The following is a 12,710-nucleotide window of genomic DNA, read 5'->3' as shown; positions in this document are numbered from 1 at the left end:
GAGAGTACACACAGACACACACAGAAAAATGTGTGTGCAGGTTCTTATCTCTGGGTGTTCTTTTTCACTTTTTTAAGATATGAATGAGTTTTTTTATGCCTGAATGTGTGTGTCTGTGCTGTGTGTGCCGGGTCAGAGGCCTGGCAGGCTGCTCTTTTCTCACAACTGTGTTTAGTGAAATTATGCTCTGTGCTGCCTTCCACCACAGTGTCAAAACTCCCTGACAAAAAACTTAATATGTGTACACACACTCATACACAACCACCGACCTGTTAGGGCAGCGGTCCCCAACCTTTTTTGCGCCACAGACCGGTTTATGCCCGACAATATTTTCACGGACCGGCCTTTAAGGTGTCGCGGATAAATACAACAAAATAAAACTAGTACCGGTACCGAAAAAAAGAAGATTTATTCATAACACACATGAAAAGACCCAGGAAAACCAAGTTAACGATAAAAACGATAACAAAATAACGCTGAAAACCGATAGAAACCCTGAAAACTATACAATTCACACCTGAGCCTCAACTCTCGCGGCCCGGTACCAAACGACTCACGGACCGGTACCGGTCCGAGGCCCGGGGGTTGGGGACCGCTGTGTTAGGGTACATAAATACAGAATCACTGACAACATAACTGACCCACTACCTTTATACTTTGCATAAGAGGTGGTTTTTGCATTGTCTTTTTGCAACACAGTGGACATTTCTTAGAAAATGGCTTTAAAAAACCAATTTGATGAATGGATTCAGAGGACTCGAGAAAAGAATCAACAGGTTTTCTTTTACTTCAACAGAGCCAAAAGGAGCCTGCTGATTGGGTTGTGCATGATCACATGATCTGTCATTCCAGAGAGAGCCTTCACAACTAAACTCTGAGTGCATTAAATTCATTTTAACTTAAATAAATATGTTTTGGATGCCGATAGTGCCTAGAGGCCAACAGCAAAATAGAGAAGTGTCAGTAAACAGGAAGTTTGGCAAGGCCTTTCATAGCAATTACCAAAGAAAGATATGATTTTATGACTCAAACTCACACAAACATCCATTTTTATTTTCAACTGAACTTTAAGCATCTGTTCCAGCAATACTGTTCTGAAAAAGTCAAGATTGTGTAACAAAGCTATGATGCTACAAATGACAGAAGCCAGAGAGCCGTTACTGGGATTAAATATTTAGGATGCATCTCGCACACACTTGCATAGATTCCTTAACAAACGCACGCAGCTCGTTTACTCACAGGATCAACTGCCGTTTCAGAATCCGCGCTTGAAGTTTGCTGCTCCATGAAGGAAGAGACAAGTAATCCTCAGCACTGCATGTGAGAGCTCCCCTCCGTGCACATCGTCATCAGCTGTTGAATGTGCGTGTCTGCGCAGAACAAGTGGCAAAGCCCGATGGCTTTGAAATGTCCAAAACGCTACAGAATGTCGCCGTCGCTAGATATGGTTCTCTCTCTTATCCCCCCTCCTCCTCTTCTTCCCTCTCTATAGTCTCCTTTGCCCTGCCTCAATGCTCTCCCCCTCCTCTGTCTCTGCTTTTGCACCCACCCTTGTATAATTTCTATTCCACCCACACTGCTGTGGGCAGAGAGGCACGCACAAACACACACTTGAGACAAGTGCGTAGGCAAGGCTGCGGAGGGAGACCCCTTGCCATTAAGGAACACACCCACACATAAAATCAGGGTTGGGATGAATGTGTTACAACACATTGTGCTCTTCTGTCAACTGTTTAGTATGCCCCACGCTTGTCTGGGGCGTGGAGAGTAAACTGACATTCACGATGGCGGAGGGGAGGGCAACAAAAAGCAAAATAGGGAGGAATACACTCAGTGTTTTGCAGCAATATTTCCATTCAGCTGACAGCTATGACTGGTGTCTGTTGCCATGATTAGGTTGTTTATGACAGTTGAAAAGTAGCTGCATTCCTCAACGTGCCTTGACATACAGTGAATGTACTTGCCCTATTACCCCACACTCATCTCTGCTGGTTTTCCTCCACTTGGCCCAGGGGTGAAGACTGAGAATAAAGCAACACCTCGCTCACACTGATCACTGATAAAAAAGTCAAATGCATTCAGATTCAGTCTACTGCAGAACAGGATGTTTTCTCATTTAAAATCTATACATAAAGTGTTCTGTCAAAAACACATTCTGGTGCAATTTGAATAGAAAGATAGAGTTAGATTTTTGGACAACTACATGAAGTTCATTTTACAGTTCAGAGCTTTTATGTTTGGAAACTCCACCTGTACTCGACCAGCATTACACATAAAGTACACCAACTTCATGTGTTAGTACAGGAGACGAGGCATGTGGCCCTTTTACTGATACAAATTTGGGATGGGTAACTGATTCTTTAGACTTACTTAAACGTGTGTAGTGTCAATAGCAACCTTGTAACTAACTGATCATCAGAAACTGTGACCACCTGTATAAAAGCAGAGATTTTGATAGTCTAGGGCATTCAAATGTGTGTTAACACAATACCACAGTCACCTAACACCTGTAACACCTAAAGCTTGGCCAACAAACAGCAAAATAACCTCCAACACATCAGCAAATCTATAACAGAATGGATGAAAATTAAGAACCAAGGTGCTGCAGTTGCCCATTTAAAGTCCAGACCTCAACCTCACTGAAATGCTTGGATGGCTCTTTAAAAAAAGCTGTGCATAAACAAATGCCTGCAACCTGAAAGAAATGAAGCACTTATAAAGGAGAGTGGGCCAAAATTCTCCCACACTGATGTGAAAGTCTGATACAAACATACAGAATACAATTACTTCAAGTTATTGCCACTAAAGGTGGCTTTACATGCCACTGGGTGCATTTTACAGAGGATAGTATTGAGTCCTTTGACCGCTATTTTTTCATAACAAGCATTTTTTGTGGCTCTATACAGATTTTTCCCAAAACGGCTCTTTTGATAAACATTAGTAGTAAACATTAGTAAATGCTGCTGTCAACCCCTGAAGCCTCTGAAAACAGCTGTATAATATACTCTGTAGGGATAAAGGAAGCTTTCCAAAATGTGATACATTAACCCTAATCATGTCACCAAGGGTGAGTCTTGTTTCAACAGATAACCTGCATTACAAGCAGGGCATGGAGTTTGAAAGTAGTGGGAAAGAAAAACCCGGAGAAGGTCTAATGAAAAATGGTAGTTGTGTTTTTTTACATTCCAGTATAAAATTGTTAAACAAATAGAGGTCACTTCTTATTCCTAGCTTTGATTAATTTTGATGTTTTTATGAAGCATTTTATAATTTTGTGTTCATCAGCCAGATGTTATAGACACAAAAACAACATCTAAAAGGATGATAAATTAAAGTAACTAACATGTTTGGTCATAAAAGGCATTTCAAGTCTAGACCAATAATAAATGTTAATACATTTTGAGCACTGAGTCTTTGCTACGACAAGTAAATCACGCTCTATGTAAGCTAAGATTTTAATTCATCTATGTCATAGTTAAGCACAAGGATTAAACCAAAAGCAAGACTTGATGATGCCTTATCCTTATAAAGATAAAGTTAATATGTGGCTTTATTCTAACTATGCTTAATAATAAATTTAATAGCAATAGCACTTTCTTCTGCTTCATTGGTGATCATTTGCTGAAACAAATATAGATAATGCTAATGTCTTAAATGTAATAGAACACTAAAAAAGACAAAAACCACATACATTAAACTGAAATAGCCATCTGTCAAGAAATGTCCATCTATTAAATGCCCAGTGTTCAGAATTGCATATAGGATATAAATAAAGTTTTAAAAGAAACACTGTAGTTTCCTCTGTAAAACTGCATTCTAACTTCAGTTAGAGTTATATTGAGATTTCAGGAGACTTGCATGCATTCTACTTAAATGACCAAGTCTACAAATTAAATAAACAATTGTAAGTAATGCAGAAAAATGCTGACAAAACAAATAGAAGACATTTCAATATTTTGCTATGTACACTTGATGATATATACTTGTCATTTGAAATACCCAAATTTTACAATACCTTTATAATATGCATTAAAAACTGGCCTGAGCTAACAGATAATAAAGCTCTTCATTTTATTTTATTAGGAAGCATCAAAATGATTTAATATTACAGCACCAGTTACTTCTTAGATTTAATAACACTCCCTGTTTTTGTGCCACTGGGATTTTGCTGGACCTGTCTTCAAGCTCAACACTGCACAGTGGAGAAAAATCTCACCTTCTTCCAACTATAGTTTTCTTTCAGCTCATTGTGCAAACAGCCACAAACGGCCCATTGTGAGAATTGCTTGGTGTTTGTGCATTTATTCTGAAACATTTCTTGTGACCGTTGTTAACTAAGTTCAATCGAGTACACTGCAGATTTCAAACCTCCAGGACCAGTTAAAAATGATGTGTTTGCTTTGAAATGGTTGACTCAGTTAGAGTTAGGTAGCTCTTTTTTTCTTGGTTGGTGATGGTCTCTAAAATAGCTCTCTGTGGTTTTAAACATTAGTATTCTGAAACAAAGGTCTGTGTGTACTATTCAACACGTTCTTTAGCGTCTGTATGTGTGTGAGCGTATCTGTATATGTCTAAGAAGACAAAGAAGTTAAATGCCTAACTAAAGTCCCACTAGGAGCCTGACACACTGAAGTCTGCAACTTGTGTGTGGGTGCTGCGCGACTGCGTAATAGTTAGGCTCTAGAATCAGATCTGTCACAAGACAAGAAGGGAACTAAGAGGCAGACTGCAGGTTTCCACCAATAGCAGTTCTCCCAATGTTAAAGAAGGTGATCCAGAGCTGCACCAAAACTGTTCGTCTTTCATCCACCTCTCTGCCAAGCTTAATCACATTCTTTACTGGCAGACAAACAAATGGACAAATGACACTAGTAAAATCATATTTCTCCCCCTGACAGATGAATACGAAACGAGCCTCAAACTCTGTCTTTTATTTCTGCTAAACGAGCCACAAACGCGCCTGCTCACACAGTCTGAAAGCAGCTCGAGCAGCACATCTAACAAGATCTCTGATAGTTGTGTGTGTGTGTGTGTGTGTGTAAATATGCTTGTGTGTCACCGATTTAAAGCTGGCATTTGTTTGTGTATTTTCATGCACAGCTCTTCCTGCATGTGTGTATATACACTGTGCATTTGTGTGTGCATTTGTATGTGTGTGTGCTTTTGTGTTGAGGCCGCACTAACGAGGGGAATGTCAGCTTGTTGCTCATCAGAGCTCGTTAGAAGTGCAGGCTAACACTTAGAACCCCATTACCCCCCACCATCGTCACCACACAAACACACACATACACACACACACACTCCACTCTCTCTCTCTCCTTCCCCCTCGACACAACACAAAGCCCTCTCTGTTTGTGGACATTACTGCATGTGCAGCGAGTGAAAAAGGCCTAACGACCGGAAGAAAAAGGTGGAATAGAGAGAGTGGGAGGATGAAGGGGTGAAGAAGAAAAAGAAGAAAAAGAAGAAGAGAGGAGCCCTGCCATTGGAAGCTCTGGCAATGGGACATCTACCCCTGTGAAGCTCATACAACAGTTGCCAACTCAAGTAGCAGAAATTCTACACTGCTTCCAATATCATCCTTGATTGTGTATGGTTTTTACATCGTAATCTGCTCTCAAGAGCCTGTAGGTGACGTTTGGACTTTCCATTTCGAATGCAAATTAAATATAGTTTGAAATGAACCTGAATAATAAAAGTGTGAAGTTAATTTGAAGGCTCCAAGTGTCTACTAATAGACTTTCGCTTTGAGGAATTCGATTCATTCAAAAGATTTTTCTCATTAAAAAAAAAGAAAAAAGAAAAAGAAAAAAACCACACACACACAGCAGCTTTAATTTAGCTAAATAATGGTCTCACTGTTTAAAATACAAGTCCTCCACCTTAACTGCAGGCCCGGGACCTCTGCGGTATTTAACTCCCAGTCGTTTTCCCTCTTTCTCCCATGCTTCCTGTTGCCATCTACTGTGCTGTCCAATAAAGGGAAAAATGCCAAAAATGTCTGTTTAAAAAAAAAAAAACTATCACCACTGATGCAACAGTGTGGGATTTGCTTATCTGCTCCCACGGTACCCCAGTCACCACTAAACGGCGGAAACATTAAGCTGTCCTCTGATCTCTATCTTAGAGCCAAAGCTACTGTTAAGAATTTTGGTGGAGGCAGCAGGACTCTACCGTGGTCTTGGCAACCTTCACGCAGACACACGTAGAGACAAGTCATGATGACAGCAACACTCTTTTACACTGTTATCACCAGGACAGTTTTATGATTCGCTTCCAGAAATGGAATTTCATAATAAAATCCCACCTTAAGTTATACAAACACAACCTAATACAAGTAATAATAAGTCTTTGTATCTTTCCCATCTAAGTCCAAAAATAGCAATTGCTGATTTTCTCTGTATTAAATCCTGTAAATAGGGATATTGTTGGGCAAAACTCATGGCTTTCAAATGACTGGATACTAGGTCATTTCTTGAAGCTAAAAGAAGCGCAAAAGGCTAATTCTTGCAACAGTGTAGCAGTGCTGCTATTTTCGCAGTTTATATTTAAGAAAACAAACAAAAGAAAATCATTAACTTGTCCCTATGACAGAACAGAAGCTTGATTTCTTTTTCTTGGAGAAATGTAAAGAGATCTTCTTCTGTTGCTTACTGGCCATCAGAGCTTTCAGAATCAACAATTTAAAAAAAAGCATATACAATCAGAATTTGATGGGGTCTAAGTGTCCTTACTTACACTCCTTGTGAACTTGGTGAAGCTCTGGAAACTTTTAGGTGGTAAAAAGCTAGAGATTGCTGGTGTGTGTGTTATTTTGACTATAGATCCCTCTAACTTTTTTATGTAATGTAATGGAACCAGGCTCTTATTTTCTCTTAGGGAGGGGAACAAATTAATGTTTCTGCTTTATGTTTATTTGAAATATACCGATGCATCTTTGTGGTGTTACATTTTTAAAATTAATAAAAACAAGTGAGTACAAAAGATGGCTCTGTTCTTTACTGTCTATGTTGCCATGGTGATATGAGAAGATGTATCAGCTTGATGCATCATGTGAGCATGTATGGAGTGCATGAGCTACTCTTACTAGAGACAGAGGCAACACCTGAGCCTCAAACATGACAGTAACACAGTAGCCAGTCTGACCTTAAATATTGCAGTAATGTGCATTACTTGTTGGTACACTTGTGTTGGAAAAGGTCCACGCATATAGATTGTGTGTTGTATATATGCTACCTCAAGATCATCCAGGGAGCGGGCCAAGCTGAGACGTTTGGAGCGTCCAAAGGAGCGCCTAGCTGAGGAGCGCTGCTGGAGAGGTGGGAATCCCATGGTCAAACCTCGGAAACGACCGCCCTGGATAGAAAAGAAACACACCATCAGTTTACATTCATATTGTAGACATTTTATTAACTAAAAAAATCTTTGTAAGCATGTCCATCTGTTCTTGCCCCATCTCAACAACTGTTTATTAGATCTACTTAAAACTTGGCTGGTCTATTGCTGGCACTCAAGAGTAATTGCAGTGCAAAATACGAGTTTATTTGGACGACTGATTCTCATATTTTTGACAAAAGCTGCTCTTTGTTTTACTCTTTCGCCATCAGTAACCGCTGCCTGCTCCACTCTGTGCGTAGGACGAGCTTACGGTGGAGATGTTAAGGGTTAGCGCTAATCCTAACAACAACCAAGGCCTAACTTTATTTAAATATTCTATTCTGCTTCCTGGTTTATTTAACGTTTAGATTTGCTTCGTGCATTCTTACTGTACTTGCTTTAGCTCTCAGTTCCTAGCAGCTTTAGAGTTTCAGTGTTCCATCACCCTGTGTCCTTTGTATTTAAGTTCATGTGTCTGTATTCCCCATTTAGGTTTTGCACTTCCTGCTTTATTTCCTGCGTTAGTTGTTCCTTGTGCTTTGCTTTTAGATTGCATCTTTGTCTCATCTCTTGTGATTCAGTTAAACCATTTCTCGTTCTCCCAGCTGTCTGCACTTCCCCTAATCGCCCTTATGTGTATATGTAGTTGCTGTATTCCCTTTGTCAGAGTGTTTCTTTATAGTTTATAGTGTTCCTCTTTTGGACTTTTGTTTGCCTTTTGGATTACTGCTAACATGCTTATAATAAACAGCTCACTTTAAGTTTATCATTGCCTACCTCCACATATTTGCACTTGGGTCCTCTACACGACAATCAGTCTGCATTTCCTTTAGAGTATGAGAGCACCAGTGGCTAAAGCAGCACGCACACATAGACTGGCTTTCTTCACAGCCTCATTGTGAACTGGCACAATCACAAGCACACGTACACATTCAAGGAAACTATCTTCATATTTGTCATCTGTAAACTATTCAGCAAAAGTCCTGAATCACCTCTTTTTTCTTTATATTTTGTTTCAGAGGAGCCAGACTTTCTGGTATTTGGTCTAGTCAAGGGCTTATATGCATATGAAAATAAAGTGTCTGTGTCTGCCACCACATTCTGCAACCACTTCACATTCACTGTCGAGTTTCTGGAGCTCTATTGATGTAAATGAACGCCATTCTTCAGAAAAAGATGCTCCCTCAACTCTTTTTATGTTTTGTTTTTTGTTACATCTTCCAGTGGGTTGAAATTTGGTGACTACAAAGATTAAATCATGATTTACTATTTTTTAACTCAAACTATTAAGTAACCCCTCACATTTTTGGGGGGGATGAGGGCAATCTCATCCTGCAAGAGACCATCCCATTAAGATTAACAAGCAGTTTCATTGTAAGGTAAAGGTGATCAAGCGGAACAACCTTGTATCAGTGTGCAGTGACCCTTTCCTTTGAAAAGAACATGTGGACACTAACTAACTTCATATTGTCTCTGTTTTTGAAACAGAGACAATATGAAAGTGGCATTAAATCTACCAAAATATTGGCGTGGAAATTGAAAAAAAAGATAGCGGAAAATACAATTTATAAAATTAGGGACCCAAGTACAAAAGTGATAAAAAATAAATTAAATGAAATACAGGAAGCCTTTGAAAGATAAAACCCTATACTCTGAAGCCCCGGGCGGGACTGAAGCTCAGATGGATAGCTTTCTGAACTCTCTAGACTTACCCACTCTAGATGAAGAACAAAATCAAGCAATGACAATGAATATAACTGAGGAAGAATTAAAAGCTGCAATTAATAGGCTTAAATTAAGTAAATCACCAGGACCAGATGGTTACACGGCAGAGTGGTATAAAGAATTTAAAAAGGAACTGATACCTGTCTTACTGCCTACATTGAATTGGGTTTTGAAAAAGGCACAAATGCCCCCCAGTTGGAAGGAGGCAATTATTTCAGTTATACCAAAAGAAGGCAAAGATAAAATGGAATGTGGATCTTTCAGGCCAATCTCTGTTCTTAACGTGGACTATAAACTTTTCACATCTATCATGGCCAAACGGCTAGAAGAGTTCCTACCAACACTGATATGTAATGATCAAACAGGTTTCATACATCAACGCCAAACACAGGACAATATACGAAAGACACTACACATTATGGACCATATACAAAAACACAAAATCAAAGCAATTGTGATGAGTGTAGACGCTGAAAAAGCCTTTGACTCTGTCAATTGGAAGTTCCTCTACAGGGTACTATATAAATTTGGCTTTCATGATATGATTATTAAAACGATACAAGCATTATATGATAATCCTACAGCCAGGATCAAAATTAATGGATGCCTATCCAACAGTTTTACCCTAAAAAGGGGCACTAGACAGGGCTGTGCATGGTCACCGTTACTTTTTGCACTATACTTGGAACCACTAGCTCAATCCATCAGGCAAAATAAGGACATTAAGGGAATTTTTATCAAAGGGACACAATATAAACTGGCTTGCTACGCGGATGACATTTTGATTTACCTTGGACACCCAACATATTCTTTACCCAAGCTGATGCAGTCATTTGAACAATACGGCCAATTATCAGGCTATAAAATTAATATAGGTAAAACCCAGCTACTCTCATATAACTACAGCCCACCAGAAGAAATAAAATGTAGCTACTCTCTGGTATGGCAAACGGAGTGTTTTAAATATTTAGGCATAAATTTACCGAAAGACCTTACAAAACTATTCGAACAGAACTACCTACCCTTATACAAAAAAATAAAGGAAGATATAGTAAGATGGAATTTAATTCCTTTCTTTAGTTTTAATTCAAGAATTGATTCTATTAAAATGAATGTATTGCCAAGATTTTTGTATCTATTTCAAACCCTACCAATAGAGATTAACCAAAGTCAATTTAATGAGTGGGATAAAATGTTATCTAGATATATATGGCAAGGTAAAAGACCAAGGGTTCGCCTTAAAACACTACAGCTGGCTAAGCAAAAGGGAGGATGGGGCCTCCCTGACCTCAGATATTATTATTTTGCAGCGCAGATGAGAGCAATAATATGCTGGTGTAACCAATCATACACTGCCCAATGGAAAACCATTGAGGAACAAATGCTGTCTATACCTATTCAGGCAACTCTAGCTGACAATAACTTACAAACCTATATAAAAAATACTGATAACATGTGGGTGAAAAGGACCCTTAAAACATGGAGAACTATTATAAAGGAATATAAACTCGAGACCAATATTACAGTTCTTAAATGGTGTGCTTACGACTCAGAGTTCAAACCTAATGAACTGGATTCTAGATTCAAGGACTGGACAGGTAAGGGCATAACAGCCCTGTGCAGTATAATGAAGGATGGAAAATTGTTCAGCTTTGACATGCTTAGAAAAACATTTTCATTAGAAAAAGAAGACTTCTATCGATATCTGCAGTTAAGGCACTATGCCGACACGAAGATGAGAAACGTAACAATGATAAACACACGCTTGATGGAACTGTTTATAAAAAGCTATAACTCAGAAACTATTGATAGAATTGTATCATGTCTCTATAAGGGTCTAATGGATTTGAAACCACATTCGACTTCATATATTAGAACAAAATGGGAGAAGGAAGGAGGGATAAAAATATTAGAGGAAGAATGGACGGCAATATGGAGATATCAGTGGATGTGTACCAGCTCACAAAAGTGGAGGGAATTTGGCTGGAAGTGCCTAATTAGATACTTTATAACACCTTCTCAGAAGTCTCATTATGATGATAACCCCCCTGCTTGTTGGAGGAACTGTGGAAATCAAAGTGCAAATCATTACCATATTTTCTGGGACTGCTCAATCTTGAGGGATTATTGGAGAGAAATACATAATGCCTTACAGGATATCTTTAAACGTGAAATATCTCTCGAGAGTAAGACTATGTTCTTTGGATATATACCTCAGGAATGGCCTAAATATGATAAACATTTAATAAATATTTTATTGGTGGCCTGTAAAAAGAATATCACCAGAAAATGGTTATCCCCAGAGAGCCCAAACATAAGTACATGGATGGAAATCACAATGGAAATTTATAACATGGAAAAGATAACAGCTTCTGTTAACCACAAGCTGGAGAAATTTACATCATATTGGGAAAACTGGGTTAAATATATCACGCCTCATAGGCCAGATTTTACTATTACAAGCCAATAATTATGATGTATGTATATATATTTATAGGATCACCCCATACCAACACATCCGTGTTTTTTTTTGTTTTTGGTTTTTTTGTTTTTTGTTTCTTTTTTCTTTTCTTTTTTTTTTCTTTTTTTTTTTTTTTCTCTTTTCTTAGGTTTGTTAGTTTTGTTTTTTGTTTTTTGATTTTCGGATTATGTGATGGTTTCAATTACTTCTATCGTTGTAAGTATTCTTCCCTTATGACTTGGATGTAAATTAAAATACTATTTCAGTATTTAAGGCAGATAACCTAAGTATGAAGAATGCTTACATGATGTACATACTGTGAATGCCTGCTTTTGAAACCTTAATAAAAATATGAATTAAAAAAAAAAAGAAAAGAACATGTGGACACTAACTAGGCCAACAAAATACCTCTTATAGAATAACAGAGCTCATATAGTGACTAACCATTCAGATTTTTACCCTAACACGACACACAAATAATGGTGAAATATTAGCACTAGTGTCCTATTCTTATTCATGAGAAATTTCACCACAGTTGATAGATGGCAAATATACTTTGTAGGTGACTGAAGGACAGTTTAATAAAAAAAAAAAAAAAAAAAGATCATCATTATTATTATCACAGATTACTACTGTATGTAATCATTATCATCTGTTAGTTAACCAACTATGATATGTATTCTGTCAAAGATAAAAGGGAAAGAATGTCAGTTTATCTACAGTTTACATCAAATCTTCCGAATGATATAATAATATTAGATTTCCTTTGTTTTTTGGCTGAACTTTAATTGGGTTAATCAGAAAATTTCACTGAAATTCCTTCCATGATGTGACCTGAGGCATAAGTGGGCAGGCTGCATACCACATGGGCACTAACGGCCTAAGCACCAAATCTCCAGGTCAGATTGCAGCTAGTTGGCCTACTCATTGCATCTCAGTCTTCTACATTTTCTTTCTATATTTCCTGACTCTTACTATCTTTAACAATATAAACTTTAAAATAAAATGTAAAAAAAATATGCAGCACTCTAGATTTCATTCATCCAGTAAAAATATATCTGTGATTTCAGCTCTGTTGTTCCAGCCGTCATAACGGACTAAACCTTCCTAAGGAGCTCAGCACTACTAATGATAACTATAAAAGGGC

At 38.1% G+C, this 12,710-nt stretch overlaps 1 protein-coding gene across 9 annotated transcripts in view; it reads right to left on the bottom strand.

Moving 5' to 3' along the window:
• Positions 1 to 12,710, bottom strand: part of rgs12b (regulator of G protein signaling 12b) — a 51,441-nt gene that overhangs the window by 31,612 nt on the left and 7,119 nt on the right. For all 9 annotated transcript variants that reach the window (XM_085410684.1, XM_085410676.1, XM_085410680.1 and 6 more), the window contains exon 5: positions 7,237 to 7,356. In XM_085410684.1, coding sequence (XP_085266810.1) covers positions 7,237 to 7,356 — 120 coding nt within the window. The remainder of the gene's footprint in view (positions 1 to 7,236; positions 7,357 to 12,710) is intronic.

Source organism: Rhamphochromis longiceps, linkage group LG6 (genome assembly GCF_057381845.1).
Source record: "Rhamphochromis longiceps isolate RC_006_pf linkage group LG6, R_longiceps_female_GT1.1, whole genome shotgun sequence".
NCBI lineage: Eukaryota > Metazoa > Chordata > Actinopteri > Cichliformes > Cichlidae > Rhamphochromis > Rhamphochromis longiceps.
The sequence above is the reverse complement of the archived record's forward strand: the minus strand, read 5'-3'. Positions and strand labels throughout refer to the sequence as shown.